We start from the raw sequence: 22,588 nt of genomic DNA, 5'->3' as shown, positions 1-22,588 counted from the left end.
TATGCACTTCACTTCAGCCTGTACCTAGGTGCTGGGCTTCTGTTGAGGGGCAAGGCTTAGCACACAGTGCTCTATTCAGCATCTCCTGTTAGCTAGTTGAGGCAGCTCCCCACTCACCATACTGGCTTTTGTGGATCCTATTATTTGGCACCTATATACCTCCACTCATTGTGTAGGGAACCTGGACCCCTAACCCAGGTTTTGTGAATACAAATTATTTTCTATGTACCTAAAATTTAGGTCTTGTGAGAGGGAGAAAAAAAATCACACTGGATGTAGCCTTCACTCACAATGAATTCCTGGGGGGGAAAGATGCTGTGATTAATGACTTTGCATGTCCCAGGACCAGAGAATGATAAAAATGAGTTGTCCAGCAATAGAGGTTTCCTCTCAGACTTCAGATGACCCATGTGCAATCTTATGATTAAGGGTATTCTGGTCTAGAACTGAGATGTTGCTGAATTAGAAAAGATTGACAAATGGGAGAGCGTTATTACTGACATTCTTTTTGCGATATCTGAAATTCCTTTGTAAGCATTTTTTGAAATTTAATACAAAGTTCTAAAAATATGAACTAATCTACTGAGGGCAAAGAGAATTGCAAAACATTTCCCAGTTCCTCTACCCATTTCTGTCATTAACTTTTGGGAGGAGAAATATTTGGGAAACTCAGAAAATTTCAACCAACTCTAATTAAAATTTGTATGGGGGAGTTTCTATGAACTGCAGATATACATCAATTAGAACCGGTGAAACAATGGGAGAAGGCAGCAATGTAATTTCATTTTTTATATTTTTTTATTTTTTATTTTTGTTTTCTACAAGATTCACAGATTTATTTGTAGAAATTCAAAATCTTAATGAAAAAATTTCATTGAAATACAAATTTCAGAAAAAGTAGACCAACACTACGTTTGATGTGATAACTTGCTATGTAGTGCTGAGCTATCTCTTGGTCTCTTTAGCACTGTAGAGTCTCTTGAGAGCGGAGATATTCCCCAGGGAATAATCCAGTTGGAGGAAAAATGTCTATTTTTGTGGATGGAACATCTTCATCCCTGTTTTCCTCAAGGCATCTTTCACCTCCTTGTTCCTGAGACTGTAGATAATGGGGTTCAAGATCGGAGTCACCACTGAGTAGAACAGAGAGAGTAACTTGTTCACATCTGGAGAGAAGCTGGACTTGGGGCGCACATACATGATAAGGGCCGTCCCATAGAACAAGGTCACCACAATGAGGTGCGAGGAGCAGGTGGAGAAGGCTCTGCGCCTGCCTTCGGCGGACTGCATTTTCAGGATGGTGGAGATGATACAGATGTAGGACACCAGGATCAGCATGAAAGGCATCATGAGGACAAAGGCAGCAGCCACAATGATCTGGATCTCATTCCAGTAGGTGTCCCTACACACCAGCTTCAACACTGGCTGAATCTCACAGAAGAAGTGGTTGATCACGTGGGACCCACAAAAAGGAAGTGTGAATACAAACGTTGTGTGCCCCAGGGCCACCAGGATGCCACATATCCATGAGCTCATAGCCAGCTGAATGCAAACCCTCTTGTCCATGATGGCTGTGTAGCGCAGAGGGTTGCATATGGCACTGTAGCGGTCATATGCCATAGATGCAAGGAGAAAGCACTCAGTAACAGCAAAGAATAGAAAGAAATACATCTGTACTGCACAGCCAGCAAAGGAGATGGTTTTGTCTTCTGAGAGGAGGTTGGCCAGCATCTTGGGCAGAGTGACCGAGGTGTAGCAGACCTCCAGGAAGGACAGGTTCCTGAGGAAGAAATACATAGGTGTGTGAAGGGCTGGATTGACATTTATGACGATGATGATGAGGACGTTTCCCAGCACTGTGATGATGTAAATGCATAGAAACACCACAAAGAGAATGAGATTCATATCTGCGTGGTTAGAGAACCCCAAGAGGACAAATTTGGCCATGGAGGTGTCATTTTTCATCTCTTCTTCAGCATATTTCGTCTTAAGAATTAAAAAGAAAGGCTACACATAAGTTTGATATATGTAAAGTAAAACTGGCATCTATCTATCCCCATATACCCCCTCTGTATCTACATATCTTTTAGTCATGCCAGACTAATCTGATATCTTTCCTTTATAAATAACTGATTATTAGACAAGGAGACTGGGTTAAATCTAAAATGTCTGGATTTCATCAAGGCATCTGAGAGAGTAGCACATGGGAAATATTAGTTAAATTGGAGAAGACTATGTTTAGTATAAGAATTTTAACATAGGTAAGAAACTGGATAAAAGGGAGACAACAGGTTCTGATGAAAGCTGAACCACTGGACTTGAATCAGGTTACTACTGGACTTTCTCAAGGATCAGTCTTGAGATTGATCTTATTTAATATTATCATGAGTGGCCTCAGCATGAAATTTCCTCGTGGCACAGAGTTGGGAGGCATTGTTAATACTGAGAAAGATCAGAATACTATACAGAAAGAAATGGATAACATTGAAGGCCAGAGTAATGGAAATGGGATGAAATTTAATATTGTAAAGTGAAAGGTCATAGACTGAGGAGCCATAACACGAACTTCTGATATAAACTGTGAGCTCATCAGCTGAAAGTGAGAGAGGAGAAAAAAGGCTGTGGTGTATTAGTAAAACACAGAATGACTATGAGCCACCGATGTGATGTGTGTGTGAAAACAACATATGTGATTCTAAGATGCATCAGGTAACATATTTCTGCTAGATATAGACAATTATAAATGCCATCATACAAAATACTGGAAAAATCTCATCTGGAATACTGTGTACAATTCTGGCCACTCAAATTCAAGAAAGACTCATTCAAATGGGAAAAGTTGCAGAGAAGAGCTCCTAGGATGAGGAGGTAAATGGAGAACCTATCTTTCAAGAGAAGACTAAAAGAGCTTGGCTTGTTTAGCCTAAATCAAGGCAGAGAGGGGGCCTGATTGCCCTCAACAAATTTGTCAGGGGGGTAAATACCAGGGAGGGAGAAGAACAATGGAAGCTAAAGGACAGTGTTGTCATGAAAACAAATGGAAATAAACTGGCCACAGATACATTTAGGCTGGAAATTAAGAATGTTTCTAACCATTGAAGAGTGATGTTCTGGAAAGCCTCCCGGTAGGAATAATGTGGACAAACAACCTAACTAGTTAAAGCCTGACACATTTACTAACAGGATTATATGACAGGGCTGCCTACCATAGCTGGGGATCAGATTCAATGACCCAGGAGGTCCCTTTCAGTCCTATGTCCAATGAAAATCCCAGCCTCCATAATTATATAAAAAATATTTGTACAGTCTCCCACATCTTTGTGTAACTATGATTATTTATGGCTTGATTTTCCTCTTTCTCAAACAGAAAGGAATTATGATAAATTATTGATACCACAGTTGGATTCTAATGCAATGCATTGAAATAAATTCAGTTACATGTAAAACAGGAGTAATGGTGTGGTGGATCTATGTCTCTCAGAGCAGATCTTTAGCAGATGTAAATAATCATTACACTTAAATAAATGTGGCTACATTAGTAATGTAAGTGAGATCAGAATAGAGCAATTCTAGTGTTTCGGAGATGGGTGAGGTTTCATACAATCAACTACATCTGGTTGAACAACAGAATTGACAACCCATGGTAAATTTTCAAATTTTGAAATTTCATTTCATGTTAAATCAGGACAAAAAAACTAAATCTGATTTTTTTTGCAAAACAAAATAATCTGAAAATATTTCATTTCAACCTTATCAAAACATGTTGTTTTGATGAAGTCAGAACAAATCATAAGAACATAAGAATGGTCACACTGGGTCAGAGCAAAGGTCCATCTACCCCAGTATCCTGTTTTCTGACAGTGGCCAATGCCAGGTGCTTCTGAGACAATGAGCAGAATGGGTAATCATCAAGTGATCCATCCCATTGCCCATTCCTAGCTCGTGGCATTTAGATGAGGCTTGTTTGTTTAATTTTCATAAGGTTGAATTATTATTTCAACTTTATTGTTGATATTATATTATAGTCAAAACATTTTTATAATTTCCTCTTGAAAATGTAGATGTAATTAATATGTTCCCATGTAAAATGTTCTGATTTCATCAAATCAGCATTTTTGGATGGAAAACTGTTCTGCTAGAATTTTTTCCAGCAATTCTACTATTAACTCCAGGGGAGTTACTCGTTAAATTCATAACTTTGCTAGACACTAAAAATCCTGGTTTGAATAAGGACACTGGATTTATTGCTTATTACAACAATCAGTAACCCACTAATCCCCCTTTTTGTCCTATAACTACAGGGATGTTAATGGGGCACTTCACCTTGAATGGTCCTTGAAAATATGAGCTAACTATTTAGGCTAAACTATCTGTTCAATCTTTTATTTAGCTGGGACACTGAGTACCTTTCCCAGAACCTGAAGAAGAGCTCTGTGTAGCTCAAAACCTTGTCTCTTTCACCAACAGAAGTTGGTCCAGTAAAAGATAGGACTAACCCACCTTGTCCCTTAATAATGCGATGCAGCTATGAAAAAGGTTAACATCATTCTGTGGTGTATTAACAGGATTGTTGTATTTCAGACATGGGAGGTAATTGTCCCGCTCTGTTCAGCACAGATGAGGCCTCAGTAAGAGTAATGTATCCATTTCTGAGCACCACACCTTAAGAAAGATGTGGACAAATTGGAGAGAGTCCAGAAGAGAGCAACAAAAATGATCAAAGGGTCAGAAAACCTGATCTGTGAGGAAAAGTTAAAAAAAACTAGGCATGTTTAGTCTTGAGCAAAGTAGACTGATGGAAGTCCTGATAACTGTCTTCAAGTAAGTTAAGGGCTGTTACAAAGAGAATCATAGAATATCAGGGTTGGAAGGGATCTCAGGAGGTCATCTACTCCAACCCCCTGCTCAAAACAGGACCAAACCCCAACTAAATCATCATCAATGGTGATCAACTGTCCACTGAAGGTAGGACAAAAAGTTATAGGCTTAATCTTCAGCAAGGGAGATTTAGGTTAGATATTAGGGGGAAACTCTCTAACTCTAAGGGTACTTAAGTTCTGAAATAGGCTTTTATGGATTGTGGAATCCCCATCATTAGAGATTTTTAAGAACAGGTTAGACAAACACTTCTCAGGGATGGTCTAGGTAAACATGGTCCTGCCTCACTTCCTGGGCTACATTTGATGACCTATTAAGGTCCCTTCCAGTCCTATTTATCTATAAGAATATTTAGGGTACGTCTACATTTGAGCTGGGACGTGTGGTTCTCACCTCACATAGATATATTCCTGCTAGCTTTGTCTGAGCTAGTGAAGTGTCTGTGGTGGCAGAGGCAGCGGCTCCAGCTATGCACCCAAGATGTCAGATGGGATTTTGCACAGGGCTGCTAGCTGGAGCAGCTGCCCGGGCCACTCTGGACACACTTGTATTTTTAGGCACCTAGTCAGGCAAGGGTACATCTATGCAAGCTGGGAATCACATCCCCTAGCTCAAATGTAAACATCCTTAGTCTGCAGCAAGCTGGAGTGCAAATCTATTTTGTGCTAGCTGCTCTTTTCTAACAACCCATGTGGACCCTGGTGTCAAACACTACAATTTCCTGAGTGCACTTTGACCATCCCTCGTTTGAAATGGGAGTAGATGAAAGCGTACTAAGGAATTTTTTGTGTGTGGCTGCTGGGTCCACCTGGGCAGTAGTGCTTGGCAGGCTAGTGAAAGGTTGAGCTACACCACAGCTGGCCATGAACTATGTGTTTGTATGGAAAAGCCTTCACTGTGATACAAGAATCAGGGCTTCAGACTTAAAAACAGTGCACGTTTCAGTCCAAGGGACAAAGGGAACATGACAAGGCTCATCTAGATTCATCCTTCAGAATAATCCAAAGGAATTCAACATGACTACTAAAATAAAGAAATTTCTCGCCTACCTGTGCAACCTGCATTGGTCTCATCTCTCTGCTTACCAAAGAATTCAATCATGGATGGAACTGGCGTATTTAACAGCTTCTTCAGCATCCCTTGGGAGCTGGTCTTTAAGGCATCTCAGACTCCCCATTATATGAATACATAATAGTTATGTTAAGGGACTACTCTCTCTCCCCTTGAAATCAGTGCCAAAACATCTATTGGCTTCAGTGGGAATAGACTTGGCATTTAACTTGTTTGTGTGTCTTTGGACCAGATGCCAGCTGGTGTAAATCAGTTTCCATCCCTAAAAGTCAATGGTACCAGATCCACAGATGTTGTAAATTAACATAGTAAATTAACTGAAGTCAATAATCATGTCCCCATCTAATTCAAATTGCTGTACCTTCATTGAAGTCACTGGAGCAGATCCACATTTGGGGTAAATCAGTTCTTTATTGGAGTCAGTGAGCCAAATACCAGCCAGCATTGCCAGATTATTTACATTAGGCTCTAATGCTGAACAGCTTTATTCCAGTTTTACACTGCTGGAAATCCATTGACTACTATGAGTTGCACGAACATAAAACAGTGGTTTCATTCATTAATCATGCCCAATATTTTCTTCTCCAATTTCTTTCATGGTTCTAAGGTCTGTGTCAATAGTACCAATGAAGTGATGCGTGAGGGACAATCTTTCAAGCCCTTATTTTTTATTCACTCCTTAGCACCATTGTATAGATGCAGTTTACACCAACAGAAAGCGTTTTCTGCCAATGTAGGAACACTATTTCCCCAGAAGATGGTAGCTATATTGACATAAGCCCTCATTTTCCCCATCAATATTGTAAAATCCATTACAGGTGGTGAAAATTCAGGCCTAATTCTCCTCTCATTCAGAGGAGTAACTCAGGAGTAGCTTCATTGGAGCCACTAGGCCTGTCCATTCAAATAGTTACAAACCAAGAGTAAATCTATTGTAAAGTCAATTCACATAATCTAATTACCAATCTGGTTCTTTAGGCATTAGACCATCTTTTTGACATTAGAACTGTTAAAAAATCAAAACTAAAAAAAAAGCAGGGGAAAAACACACAGGATTTTGTTTAAATCCTGTTTTTCAAAATTTTGAAAAGTATTAATTAATATTTCAAAGATTTCATGAAACTACAATCATTGAAAAATAATTGACCAGCACTGTGGGTGGTCAAATAAACCCCACTGATTTCCAATAAAAACTTTATTTGAAATTTATTTGGAGTTTATTTTCATAGAAAAAGAAATTTATAATGAAAAATATCATCAAAATCTCCAAATATTGACAATATTGTCCCACTCTATTTGATATTCATACAAAAAACATTTTCCTTGAGTTTCCTCATTCCACAAGCTATAGATAATGGGGTTCAGTAATGGAATCACAAAAATACAGCACAGGGAAGGCATTTTGTCAACTGGTGGGGAGTGGGTGGATTTGGGTCATAAGACTCTATGACACTGTGCCAACTGTAGAGAGACACACAAACACAGACATGTATATGTATGACAAATCAAGGGGAATTGGCAGATGTGATTGCAGAGCCATTGGCCATTAGCTTTGAAAACTCATTGCAATCGAGGGAGGTCCCGGATGACTGGAAAAAGGCTAATGTAGTGCCTATCTTTAAAAAAGGGAAGGAGGAAGATTCTGGGAACTACAGGCCAGTCAGCCTCACCTCAGTCCCTGGAACTATCATGGAGCAAGTCCCCAAGGAATCAATTCTGAATCACTTAGAGGAGAGGAAAGTGATCAGGAACAGTCAGCATGGATTCACTAAGGGAAAATCATGCCTGACTAACCTAATTGCCTTCCATGAGGAGATAACTGGGTCTGTGGATGAGGGGAAAGCATTGGATGTGACTTTATTGACTTTAGGAAAGCTTTTGATACGGTCTCCCACAGTATTCTTGCCAGCAAGTTAAAGAAGTATGGGCTGGATGAATGGACTATAAGGTGGATAGAAAACTGGCTAGATCATCGGGCTCAACGGGTAGTGATCAATGGCTCCATGTCTAGTTGGCAGTCGGTATCAAGCGGAGTGCACCAAGGGTCAGTCCTGGGGCCGGTTTTGTTCAATATCTTCATTAATGATCTGGACGATGGCATGGATTGCACCCTGAACAAATTTGCAGATGACACTAAACAGAAAGGAGTGGTAGATACACTGGAGGGTAGGAATAGCATACAGAGGGACCTAGGCAAATTAGAGGATTGGGCCAAAAGAAATCTAATGAGGTTCAACAAGGACAAGTGCAGAGTCCTGCACTTAGGATGGAAGAATCCCATGCACCGCTACGGACTAGAGTCCAAGTGGCTAGGCAGCAGTTCTGCAGAAAAGGACCTAGGGGTTACAGTGGATGAGAAGCTGGATATGAGTCAACAGTGTGCCCTTATTGCCAAGAAGGCTAACGGCATTTTGGGCTGTATAAGTAGGAGCATTGCCAGCAGATTGAGGGACATAATCATTCCCCTTTATTTGGCATTGGTGAGGCCTCATCTGTAGTACTGTGTCCAGTTTTGGGTCCCACACTACAAGGAGTATGTGGAAAAAATTGGAAAGAGTCCAATGGAGGGCAACAAAAATGATTAGGGGCCTGGAGCACATGATTTATGAGGAGAGGCTGAGGAAACTGGGATTATTTTGTCTGCAGAAGAGACGTATGAGGGGGGATTTGATAGCTGCTTTCAACTACCTGAAAGGGGGTTCCAAAGAGGATGGATCTAGACTGTTCTCAGTGGTACCAGATGACAGAACAAGGAGTAATGCTCTCAAGTTTCAGTGAAGGAGGTTTAGGTTGAATATTAGGGAAAACTTTGTCACTAGGAGGGTGGTGAAGCACTGGAATGGGTTACCTGGGGTGGAGCAGGGGGTGGAATCTCCTTACTTAGAGGTTTTTAAGCTCAGGTTTGGCAAAGCCCTGGCTGGGATGATTTAGTTGGGAATTGGTCCTGCTTTGAGCAGGGGGTTGGACTAGATGACTCCCTGAGGTCCCTTCCAACCCTGATATTCTATTATTCTATGAATAAAACACTGGGCATTAAACATGCTCTTCTTTCCAATGTTTTCAAACAGAAAACATGTGGGTTAGCTTATTTTCCATGCCACAGCATCAAGTGCAACAGTGACTTTCATATAATAATTCAGGAACTGGCCTAAAAGTCAAGACCCCTGAGTTTTATTCGTGACTCTGCCAGTGACTATGTGTGATCTAGATCAAGTCATGTTTCCCTAATCTATAAAATGGAGATATTGACACAGTGCAAAATTTTCAAAATTGCCAAAGGGCCAGATTTTCAAAGGTATTTAGGTGCTTAAAGAAGCAGATAGATGCCTAGAGGGATTTTCAAAAACACCTAGCTATGCAACTTCCATTGGTTTGAAAGGAAGTTAGGTTCCTGAAAATCCTGCCAGGTGCCTATTTGTATCTTTGGGTGCCCAAATACTTTAAAAAGTCTGAGCCCAATGTGTGGAAATTAGCATCCTATTTTCAAAAGTGATGTAGCCACTTAGGAACCTAAAATCTATTGATTTTCCATTAAATGTAGACGGCTATGTTCCTAGGGGGGCTGATTTTAAATGTATGTAGGAGCCTAATACATGGTTCCTAAATACCTTTAACAATCTGGCCCTAAATTACTTTTGAAAATAGAACATAGGCTCCTAAGCCACTTAGACAGTTCTGAAAATTTTAAGCATACCATTTAAAAATCCAGGTGCTTTTGCTATACACAGATGGGAAGGGATTTAAAATGGCTAAGATTAAAGCCGAGAATGTTAGAAGTATTTAGAAATCTATTTGGATTTTCAAAAATACCCTAGTGCCTCAAACTCATTGATTTCTATGGGTGTTAACTGCCTAAATGCAGTTTTGAAGATTCCACAAGGCATGTAAATACTGTAGTAAGATGAGGCCCTGAGACATGAACCCTTGGTATCCAAGGCCTGAACTGAAATAATGGTCAAGACATTGCTAACATAAAGCAAAGTTAAGCTGTGAGCCAGAGGCAGGCCCTGTTCACAGAATTTGGCAAGAGGAAGGCTGCTAAAAACAGTATACACATGTAAGCAATAATAAGATGAAAGTATGCCAGGACCACCAGAACAGCCTGGTACGAGCACATCCCACACAGATGACAAGGAACAGGCAGACCCAGCCTAAAGACAGTATAAAAGGACAATATGATGGATAGATAATATGATGGATAGACTTGTTTGTCCGAACAACCTCTACCAGAAGAAAGGCAACACCCTAAGGCATGGAGGGGCTGTACCTCAATGTGTTCAATGACGTGAAACTTGTTTGTACCTGTGTATAAGAATGCATCCCTGAGTGACATCTTTGTCTGGCCTACGGGGCAGTGGAAAGTCCCTTCACTGACTGAAGCACATATTGTCAGGCAGCACATATGTACTAGCAGAACTGTAGACATCTGATCCGGGGAGCTACAGACTATTTCGTTTGACAATAAACCTGTCTGGTGCCTTCGTAACTTATTAAAGTCTGTGGTCATTGGGGGTTCCCTCAGGGTCTGCTGTGCCAGTGATTTGCAGAACCAGGGCAGCGCACAGAGGGAACACACACACGCAGCCGACTGATATCAACACTGAACAGAGCAGAGCACACACACGTCAGACAACAAATACCTTTACAAAATCTGGCCCTAAATGCATTAATTTGACTTAAACTCCCTTTCGTTCCATTGCCTTCTAGAGGTTGTCTGGGCTAATTAGTAAAACATTCAACTCAGGAGATGGGAGTTCCCAGCTCTGCTGAAGAACCTGGAGCAAGTATTTTGGGGCCAGATTTTAAAAGTATTTGGACACCTAGTGAGATTTTAAAAAGTGCATAGACACCTAACACCCACTGATTTCAGGGCGTACTCCCTAAATGTGCCTCTATCCTATTTAGGTGCCCCATCCCCAAAGTCCTTGCCCACCATACAATTTCTAACAGAGTTGATTACATGGGTGTTTCTAAATATGGTTTGTGCCTGTATGCTCCATGCTTAGGCTGGGATTTTCAATTGAGCCTAGGGGATTTTGGAGTCCAAATCCCATTGGCCTTCCTTTGCCATTTTGACAATCCCACCCTATCTATTCAAAAGTGACAAGAGATTTGGAGTGCCTTAATGGAGACACCTTAAAGGGGGCTGATCCTCTGGGGCTCAGGATCCTTTTCAGGCTCTCAGTGTAGGCTGCCAATTACTGAGGCCCCCTGAATCACTAGTCACTTCTGAAAACCCAGGCCAATGACTGCTAACATTATGTCACCCCTATCTGATGCATGAGCTGGCCAGTGCTTTTCTTCCCATAAGTGATCTGTCACACTGATTTTCTGCGGTGGAGAAAGCATTTTCTAATCATATCCTTGACCCATATGTCCAGGCCTGCCTTCCAGCTCTCTGTGCACTAGGTCATCTCATAGGGGTTTACCCCATGTACAGATCTACATGTAAATACTTCTGGAATACCTTCCCCATCTCAGGCATTATGGGATAGCTGCACAATTTTTCCCACAATGGATTAGTACATACACACACTGTGCAAGAAATGGCTAAAGTGTGGGCACAAAATGAATCATGTGACAGATGGAACTGACTATGGTGACCATGAAGTGGACAGGGTGAGAGAGGAGCTGTGTCTCTGAGTCAATGCGCTCCTGGCTTCTCAGCTAAACCTGCATGCAAGGCTGTTTAGAGTTAACTGTGATGTCATAAATTCATAGACTCTAGGACTGGAAGGGACTTTGAGAGGTCATCGAGTCCAGTCCCCTGCCCTCATGGCAGGACCAAATACTGTCTAGATCAGGGGTCGGCAACCTTTCAGAAGTGGTGTGCCAAGTCTTCATTTGTTCACTCTAATTTAAGGTTTTGCATGCCAGTAATACATTTTAACATTTTTAGAAGATCTCTTTCTGTAAGTCTATAATATATAACTAAACTATTGTTGTATGTAAAGAAAATAAGGTTTGCTTTTTTTGCAACAGCATCACACTGTTGACTCATATTTAGCTTGTGGTCCACTATAACCCCTAGATCCCTTTCTGCCGTACTCCTTCCTAGACAGTCTCTTCCCATTCTATATGTGTGAAACTGATTGTTCCTTCCTAAGTGGAGCACTTTGCATTTGTCTTTATTAAATTTCATCCGGTTTACCTCAGACCATTTCTCCAATTTGTCCAGATCATTTTGAATTATGACCCTGTCCTCCAAAGCAGTTGCAATCCCTCCCAGTTTGGTATCATCTGCAAACTTAATAAGCGTACTTTCTATGCCAACATCTAAGTCATTGATGAAGATATTGAACAGTCAAGTTAGCCTGGTCTTTTCCAAGAGACCTAAGGGAGTATGGCATCTAACATCATTGCAAGTCAATGGGAAACAGATGCTTAATTCCCTTAATCCATTGAAAAAATCCCAGTCTCTTCTTTTTTTTATGTCAGCATCTTTATAAGAACATAAGTGATGCTATATTGGGTCAGTCTATGATCCATCTTGCCCAGGATCCTGTCTCCCCCAATCATAGGAAGTGTACAGAAAAGGGGCATTACCCCTCTCTTCCACTCCCAGCTTCTGGTAGTCAGAAGTTTAGGGTCACCCCGAACATGGGGTTGCATCCCTAACCATCTTGGCCAATAGCCATTGATGGACATATCCTCCACGAACTCCATCATTCCACTGTGAACTAGTCTGAGACCCTGCAATTCATCTCACATGAGCAATTCTACAGACTTCACTGCTGCCGTGCCCTGTTCAAATGACAAATTAGCATTCTCCTGAGCCACATAGCCTCAGAGATAATGGCTCTGCAGTCAGCATTTGAAATGGGGATTGACGTACTGGAAAAAGGCTTCTTATCTATCCAGCTTACATATACATAATGTGCCCATCATCTTGGTATCTAAACTTAATAGCTACCTGATCTAATGTCCATGTGGACTTTTATTAATAATTTTATTGATCTGTACAACTTGTATCAATGTATCCCTTCAAAATTAAGCTCTGCTAATCAGCTAACAATGAATGGAGGTTAATTATAATGGGTCCCACTGGGCATTATTAAAAAGTCTTTGCAGAGATCCTGAAACAGAGTTTCAACTTCAAACAGATCACAGAGGGAATTGTTAAAATTCAGCACGCTGAATTGGTGTAGCACTACTGGAGTCCACAAAGTTGCATCCAGGATGAATTTGGCCCATGACATTAAATGGCTAGCAACAGATGATGCTTATGGACTTCCCAGTGGTAATTAATGATAAAACAAAATTGATGTAACATTAAGCAACTAAAAGTGACCTTCTGAGAAACAAGAAGCACAAAACTGTCTGGACAAGATCCTTAGCTGGTGTTGGTATTGCCCCATGGTAGTCAATGGAGCTATGTTAATTTTCATCAGCTGAGGATCTGACCCATTAAGTGTAGTATAATTGATGGAAGACTTCATTCTCACAAGAGGAATATCCTCAACGCACCTCCTCACCGAGTCCCAGAATAGCAAGTGGTGGAGCTGTCTTTGGAGACGGACAATTAGTCTTCAAAAGAGCCAAAACAGTTATTAACTATGGATAGTCATTACTCCAAAGGGCAGCAAGGGGAATCCAGACAGATCTATATAAACATCAGGGGGCCAAAATCACTCCTGGAGTGACACCATTCTAGGTAGTGGGATTACATCAGAGATGAGTTTGGCCGTAATGCTTTCAGGAGAACCTTCAGAACAGCTAAGCGGCTGCACAGCTCAGGGAAAGGGTTGCACATGGTGTTTCAAATCTACGTCACACTGGTTAATATCTGTCCACTAGGATGCTAGTGACCAGTTGTGGGTGCTAACTGAGGGTTAGATTGTCAACCCCTTCTGCACACTGGGGAATAGTTACTCAGACAAATAGTCCCTTTGAAATCAAGGGAGCTAATGATGAGAGTAATTGTTTGCCAGTTTGAGCAAAGGATTCACAATCTGGCCTTTATTTAGCACTGCAGCCACAAGCAATTTAAAGGTCCAGTTCTGCATTCCTTACTCACATGGAATAGCACCTCACTCTGTGATTAGTCCTGCTGATTTCAACAGGACTACCAATGGAGTAAGATACTACTCCATGTGTGATGTTGCCAAGGGGCAACATCTGGCTGGTGGGGCTGGTGGCAGAACCAGGCTCATGTTTTTGGTGACCTTTGCGGGATGGATTCTTGGCTTGGATGTAGTGTAGTTCTTGTGGGGCACTTATTTCATACTGCAGAAAACTGGTTCAGCTCTTTAAAGGCTAACTGCTTCTATGCTCTGCTCTTGCTGTCCCAAGGACGCCATCCTGCCTTGCTGCATGATGAAGGCTTTGTATTATTCCTTCACAGTGCAGTGGCGCCTAAATGCTCCAATAGAGACTGGGGGCAGTCTGTCCCAGAGAGGAAGGTTTGCCCAGTAATTAGGGGATTTGCCTAAGATTTGGGAGACCTCAGATCAAGTCTTGGCTCTACCAGAAGCTCCTTTCTGACTTTGGGCAACTTATGTATGAGACAGATTTTTTTTAAAGGATTCAGGTGCCTAAAGATGCAGCCAGGTGCCTACTGGGATTTTCAATGGCACCTACCTAGGTTTCTAATTCCCATTAAATGTCAATGAGATGGTGTAGCAGGGTGGTCGCTCCTGCCCTGAAGGGCTTGAAACAGCCCAGGAGAGGGCTGTTGCTGGGGCAGGAAGCCTGGGCTGATTGGGGAAAGCAGGCTCAGCTGTGGCCATGCCCCAATCAGGCCCAGCTGCCTCCTATAAGAGTCTGTGAGCCAGAAGCACAAACAGTCTCCCTCTGCCTGTAGAGGAAGAAGGGCCTGGCTGCAGGGAGCTAGAGACAAAGTATCTGAGTGGAGCAGGGCTGGGGACAGGCTGAGGAGCTGGGGAGTTCCAGCCTGGAAAGCCCCAGGCTGCGGCCTAACATTGGGCTAACAGGTACGGGGGATTACAGAGGGCAGCCCAGGGGTAGGCAGGGTCCAAACCCTCCTTGCCAGTGATGAGTGGCTGATACTGCAGTCTGCCCCAGGGTGTGGGGCTAGACAATGACTGGCAGTAGCCATATACTGAGATGAAGTGGGGATAGAGGATGGGGGTTTCCCAGGGAGGGGAGACCCTGAGAGAAAGGGGTTACTGCCAGGGGGCAGCACCCCATGTAAAAGGGCACCGGGTCCAGGGAGGGACATGGGAGCCAGAGGACAGGTGGATCACCGGCCTGCAGAGGGTGCTCCGGAGCTGAATCGAGCTAATTCCAGGAAGTCACCTGCAGGAGGTGCCGCAGGGGTGAGTCTGCTCGTCTACAGATGGGAAGCTACGTGCTTTTGAAAATCTTACTAGGCACCTAAATATCTTTAGAAATTTGGCCCTCAGGCTCAGTTCCACAATTGTACAATGGGGATAATAGCAGCACTGCCATAGCACATGGGCCTGTTGTGAGGATAAAGCAAACAAAAAGAAGTACTACTTCACGCAACAGTCAACCTGTGGAGCTCATTGCCAGGCAGTGTTCTGAAGGCCAACACTATAACTGGGTTCAGAAATGATGTGAGGGAGATTCCTGAACCTGAGCCATTCTTTTTAGGTGACAAATCTGAGGAACTGCCCAAGACTGAGGTGTCGTTAGAGGAGGTTATGGAACAAATTGATAAATTAAACAGTAATAAATCACAAGGATCAGATGGGATTCACCCAAGCATTCTGAAGGAACTCAAATGTGAAATTGCAAAACTACTAACTGTGTTATGTAACCTATCATTTAAATCGGTTTCTGTACCAGATGATTGGAGGATAGCATATGTGACACCAATTTTTAAAAAGGCTCAGAAGGTGACCGTGGCAATTACAGACCAGTAAGCCTTACTTCAGTACCAGGCAAAATGGTAGAAATTATAGTAATCAACAGAATTATCGGTGTAGTAGTTCACTGACTCACCGCTGCAGCACGTCCTGCTGGTCAGTCTGGGAATTCTCTATTTTCCAGCCCGGGAGAGCCTCCTGCTGGACGGTGTCTTACCTGCCTCCAAGTACCCTTTACCTTGCCCACTGCAGTACCTCCATTCTCTGGGTCTCCTCTCTCAGGGGAACCCCCTCCCCCTATGACCACCTTGCCTCAGTGGCTACTGCCAGTTGTCATCTAGTCCTCTTTCTCTGGGGCCAACTGGAATCTGTAATGGCCACTCATCACTGGCAAGGGGGTGGGACCAACTGCCTCTGCCTGTCCCAGGCTGCATCTCTGCAGCCCCAGTACCTCCTTACGCCTTTAACAAGGCCTCAGCCTGGGTAGTTGCCAGGCTGGAGCTCCCCAGCACTGCTTGTCCTGAGGTACCCTGTGCTCCTAGGTCCTTCCCACTCCAAGGCTGGAGTGAGACTGACCTCTGCCTTCTACCCCTGCAGCTCTTTTATAGGGCCCAGCCTGGCCCTGATTGGCTGCCTCTCAGACTTTTTATATTGGCCCTCAGCCCCAGCCCTCTCACAGGGCTGGATTTTAACTCTTTCAGGGCCGGAGGAGAGTGACCGCCCCGCTACCCCACCCCCCAAGATCACACACTGGGGCTAGGGATGTTCTATCTCCCCAGTTTTTACCTCAGCTTGGAAAAGAGAAAACTAAGGGGGGGATATGATAAAGGTCTATAAAAGCATGACTGATGTGGAGAAAGTAAATAAGAAAGTTTTATCTAGTCCTTCTAATAACACAAGAATTAGGGGCCACCAAATGAAATTAATAGGCAGCAGTTTTAAAACAAACAAAAGGAAATATTTCTTCACACAATGCAGAGTTAACCTGTGGAACTCTTTGCCAGAGGATGGCAAGACTATAACAGGGTTTGAAAAAGAACTAGCTAAATTCATGGCGGATAGGTCCATCAACGGCTTCTAGCGTCTGTTTGCCAGAAGTTGGGTATGGGCAATGGGATGGACCACTCAACGATTGCCTGTTCTGTTCATTCCCTCTGGAGCACCTGGCAGTGGCCACTGTTTGAAGATAGCATACTGGGCTGTATGGGCCCAGTATGTCCGCTTTTATGTTCTGAAAATCATTACAGAACATAAAGTTCTCAGATACTGTGGTAAATGTGGATGATACCTGATCTAGATAGTGAGAGTCCCTGAGAAACGATAATCTGCAAGACAAGCAGAAGCACTGGAGAAAGAAGTCTACCCCATCAATGGGGAACGGAGGAAGGCACTGAGAGATTAAGACTGGGGCTTTCAAAGGAGGTGAGCTAGGTGTCCAACTCTCATTGAAATTCAACAGGAGCACTGCTTAGAACTGTGAAGTCTAGTCTATCCCTGACCGCCTCTTGATGGGTTAAATAAACTCATCTGACCAAGTTCAGGAGGCTCTGCACAGACAAAGGAACTTGAAGGGGGATAAAATTTCTTCTCCTGAAAACAGAAGGTGGGAAACACAGGAACTGTGGGACAGCAGACTGAAACCTGTTGGGAGTGAAAGCAAATATAGGCCTGGAAAGAAGCCTGCTGTGAATTTTAAGAGACTGTTCTAATAATATTTAGCGGTATAACCATAAGTAGAACTCCATATGTGTAAGACATGGCACAGTAATCATGACTGTGAGGAAAATAAAAGTTAAAATAACTAAAAAGCCAGAAAAGAGTGGTGTGAACTCACACTAAACCTGTCCTGACAGGAGTGAAGAGTTAATATGGAAATGAGAGACTAATACATACATAAAAGAAAAAATTACAAAAAGCATAAATACATCAGTGTAACAAAGAGAGATTGTGAAGCTGTATTGTCTGGTGCTGCTGGCAACTGTAATAAGATAGCCCTGATTTGCATCCCACTTGTAAATATTTGATCATCACTTTCTGAGTGTTTTTCTTTAATAAAGATTTCTTATACCCATATTTTGAGCAAGTGAATCTGACTCCAACAGTACCATAAAGGTGGGGGGAGCGGTGCCCTCTGGATAAACAAAGACACCCTAAGCTCACACATATGCCTGTAGGCCGTTTGTTGTGTTGAAACTGCTGTTTTCCTACCGTTGAGTTTAAAGAGTACACTCTTTGGAAAAAGTTATTTTGTGTCATTCTGTTCACAATGGTCACAGCTCCCAAAGGGAAGTGTTGCAGGGAAACCAAATCCAGTCAGCCCTGCAGAGTAATCCTGGTTGGTACACAGGGGATGCATCTCAAGGATCCAGTCTAAAGAGTGGAAGAATTGTGTGATTTGCTCCATAGAGATGAAGGATCAGGATTTGCCACCTGGAAGAATGCATTCAGGGAGACTGAAAGGGGTCGAAGGTGCATCTCGCCTTGATCTGTGACATCCTGAAAGATAGGATTGACTTCAATTTCCAATTCCAAAGAACCGGAACTACTTTGGCGTATTTATCAAGAGCTTAGCATGGATTCAAAACAAGAGTCTTAACCACTCATTTGATTTTGCCCTTTACGGTTGGCAATAAACTCAAATTTAACAAAAAGAACAGGAGTACTTGTGGCACCTTAGAGACTAACAAATTTATTTGAACATAAGCTTTCATGGGCTACAGCCCACTTCATCGGATGCATAGAATGGAACATATAGTGAGGAGATATATACACATACAGAGAACATGAAAAGATGGGAGTTGCCCAACCAACTCTAAGAGACTAATTAATTAAGATGAACTGTTGTCAGCAGGAGAAAAAAGCTTTTGTAGTGATAATCAGGATAGCCCATTTAAGACCATTTGACAAGAAACTGTGAGGATACTTAACATCCGGAAAATAGATTTAATGTGTGTAATGGCTCAGCCATTCCCAGTTTCTATTTATCATTTTCCACAAGACGATTCAAGTCCCAATAATAAAACTCTTTGGCTAGCAATTTCCATTGCTTCTCCTTTTAAAATGTGTCTACCTACTTATCACTTACATCGTGGTTTCAGTTACAACTTTATTAGCCAGTCCTAGTCATGAAAACAATCTTAAAAGTCTGTTATGAAACTGGCTCTTAAACATATTTTTCCTCTATAAGCAATATCTTTCTACTTATTAGTAAAGTATTTATTACTTCTCTCCATATTACTTTTCCAAAGCTTCATGAAGTCTTGCCTATATGATAACAGTTCCATTAGAATCTTGGAGGTTTAGGCCTATATGCTAACAAAATTTTGACATTTGGAAAGATAGGCAATCTTCTTGTTAGTTTTCGGTTATGCAATAATAACAATAATCATAACAATAATAAATCCATTTAAAATCCTGCAGACTTAATTATGATACTTATCTACTGAAAGACAAAACATATGTGCTCACTACCAGGTATACCATAGCCTCAATCTTAAAATACATTGCAAACAGAGGTAGATTACAGTTATTCGAAGCAACAACATTCAGTAACTCCTTGCTTACCGTTGTAGTTATGTTCCTGAAAAATGTGACTTTAAGCAAAACAATGTTAAGCTAATCCAATTTCCCCATAAGAATTAATGTAAATGGGGGTGGGGTAGGTTCCAGGGAAATTTTTTTCACCAGACAAAAAAACTATTTTATATATACATATATATATATATATATATATATATATATATATATATACACACACACACTATTTTATATATATATATATACATATATATACACACACAGTATAAGTTTTAAACATACAATTTAATAGTGTACACAGCAATAATGATTGTGACGCTTGGTTGAGGTGAAGTCAGAGGGTGGAAGAGGGTGGGATATTTCCCAGGGAATGCCTTACTGCAAAAAGACAAACTAGCATTCGGCTGAGCCCTCAAGGACTAACACATTGTTGTTAATGTAGCCTCACACTCTACAAGGCAGCACAAATGGAGGGAAGGGAGACAGCATGGCAGACGGAGACAGAGACACACACCCTGTGTGTGGGAGGGAGAGAGAGAGATGTGCATTGCCCCTTTAAGTATGCTGACCCCACTCTAAGTACATTGCCTTTAAAAAATTCAGGAAGTTGAGACAGCAGCTGTGGCCAGCAAGCTCTCTCTGTCCTGTCCCCACCCTGCTCTATATAGAGAAGGGGTAAGCAGGGGGTGGGGAGGCGGCAGGAGTAGTGGGGAGGGGGAGGATAGATAGATAGATAGATAGATAGATAGATAGATAGATAGATAGATAGATAGATACGGTGGCAGTGCTCCGAACTTGCCCCTGTGATTCCCACGCTTCCAGGTGGTTTATGCTAGCCACACTGCGAACCTTCATGTAGCCCTTCTCTCTCTAGGGCCAAAGTTACAATCTACTGAGCCCTTTTCATCATAGGCCAGCGAGGAGGTTGGTGAGAGAACTCCCACAGTCTCTGTTGTCCCTGGGGGCTTGTTTCAGAACAGTTTAGCCTCCTGTCCTGACAGGGGCCTGACTTCCCCTCCCAGGAGGTGTTTCTGTAGTGGCAGGTTGGGGGGAACCCGGGCCCGCCCTCTACTCTGGTTTCCGGCCCAGGGACTCTGGTGGCAGCAGCTGTTTGCAGCCGACCTTTCACCAGCAGAGCTGTTTCACTTCCCGGAGCCAGTTCCCCACAGCTCTCCCACTTCTTTCTCTTAATGCCTTCTTCACCCTTACCTTAGGACCCTTTCTAGTGGCTTGAGGGTGTCTTCATTACCCAACCCTTCACCCCCACTTCCTCTCCTCTTGCTCCCTGTCTCTCCCTGGCCTGACCAGACTGAGCCTTTTTACAGTAGCAGAGGGGCCTTAATTAGAGTCAAGTGTTTACATTAGCTTACCAGCCTCACCTGACTCTTTGCAGGCTAATTGGAGTCGTGTGTCTACCCTAGCCTGGAGCAGCCCCGCTCTGCTCGAGAACAGAAAACTGCTTATCCAGTGGCCAGTATATCTGCCTTCTACTACTCTGCTGTACTCAACTGGCCTGGGTCTATCACAATGGATAGATAAGGTAATATCTTTTATTGGACCAACTTCAGTTGGTGGAAGGTATGAGTTTCTGAGCTACACAAAACAATTCTTCCAGTCTGGGGAAGGAAGCATAGTGTCTGAGCTAAATACAAGTTGGGGCAGATTGTTAAGCAGAAGGGGTAGTACATGCTGGAAGTGGGCACTTGAAATGAAGTGGGCAGTTCCCCAGACCAGAAGCAGAGCATTGTGTAGCTCAAAAGCCTGTACCATCCACCAACAGATGTTTTTCTAAGAACATATATTTCTTTACCTATCTTGTCTCTCTCATATCCTGGGACCACCATGGCTACAACATCACTGCAAACAGTCTTAACAATAAAGAGCTAAGTTAAAGATGGTGGAAAATATAAATGTGCAGTAAATTGGAGTGATTTCTCCTGATTAATGAGGTAAATCACTGATTTAACACTAGATTATGCCAATGGCTCTTATAATGTTGAAAACCTTTAATATCTTCTGTAGGCAACCTGTGACACCTTTACTCTTATTGATGAGGTACTTTTTCATGTATGTATCCTCATGGAAGTCAAGAGGGCTGCTCACCTGTGTAAGAGTACCACAATCTGATCCTGTATGAAGAGAATTTTGCTGAGCCCAACCCAGGAACCCCTTACCTACCTCTCAGTGAGTAAAGGTTCTTCACTGACTCCAGTGCAGAGAAGATTTAATTGCCTTATTCAAGATCTCACAAGACATCACTGGGACAACTCCCACATTATGCCCCCTTCCAGTACTAATTAGGACAGCACAATAACTCATTAAGTGGCTGTTTAAACTTCCTGCACATAAGTATACACAGGTGTATTTGGTTTAATCCTGCCTATATTGAGTCAGGCTGAAATTTTCAATGTGGCCAAAGGGGGTAAGGCACCCAGAACCGACTGAAATTCAAATATCTTTCTGATGCTTTGAATAATGCCAACATCTCTCTTTTATTATTGTTATTCTTATTTGTGTAACGATAGCACCTAGCAACCCAACCTGGAGCTAGCTGGAAATTTCTGTCCCATGGGAAATATTCTGGCATTTGCTTTCATCCCAAAGAGTCAAAATATCAAAAATGCTTTGCAGAAATAAATGTTCAGAAATGATTCAATCTGGAAATCTCACAATAGAATATTCCGAAATTTTCTATGTAAACTAGACAGCACTTCCAAAGAGTCAATTAAAACTGAAACCTTTTGGTATGAATTTGCCCATTAATAAAATTGAATATTTAATAGAAATCAACCTTTCACCATTTAAAAAACCAATTTACATAGAGCCCCATATAGCCTCAGGAATTTCTTTTTATCAAAAAGCTTTCTCTAGCTCTAACCCCAACCAAGTTGACTCTCCAAATACATAGGGAGAGATAGGCTTTACAATCAAACTATTGTTTGTTATTATTTAGTATTTGTTTTGTGGTAGATCCTAGGAACCCCAGCCATGGAGTGGGATGCTATTGTCCTAGGAGCTGTACAAACATAGAACAAAAAGATGCCCCGACCCAAAAAGCTGACAATCTAAGAGACAAAGTGTGAGAATGGGAAGTGAAACAGTAGCATGTAAAGGGAATGAGGTTTGCTCCAGGTCACACGACAGTAGCAGAGTTGGGAATTGAATCCCGTTCTTCTGAGTTCCAGTCCAGTTCCTTCTGCACTAGACTAGCTGACGCTTTTTTCTCCTGATGTCAAATGCATTGATATTATTTACGATTATTCAGTTCCCTGATTCTCTCTTTGCCAGGTGCCCCAGAAGGAATGAACAGA

General features: G+C 42.3%; 1 protein-coding gene across 1 annotated transcript; it reads right to left on the bottom strand.

Annotated features, from left to right (window-relative positions):
• Positions 1 to 1,029: 1,029 nt before the first annotated feature.
• Positions 1,030 to 1,965, bottom strand: LOC120379876 (olfactory receptor 10C1-like). Its single transcript, XM_039497392.1, has one exon. It carries the CDS (start codon positions 1,963 to 1,965, stop codon positions 1,030 to 1,032), a length of 936 nt encoding a protein of 311 aa, XP_039353326.1.
• Positions 1,966 to 22,588: the final 20,623 nt, after the last annotated feature.

Source organism: Mauremys reevesii, linkage group 13 (genome assembly GCF_016161935.1).
Source record: "Mauremys reevesii isolate NIE-2019 linkage group 13, ASM1616193v1, whole genome shotgun sequence".
Lineage (NCBI taxonomy): Eukaryota > Metazoa > Chordata > Testudines > Geoemydidae > Mauremys > Mauremys reevesii.
This window is presented reverse-complemented; position numbering and strand designations above follow the sequence as displayed.

Coding starts and splice junctions, on each gene's coding strand:
- LOC120379876 (XM_039497392.1), bottom strand. CDS start 1,965: ATGAAAAATGACACCTCCATGGCCAAATTTGTCCTCTTGGGGTTCTCT.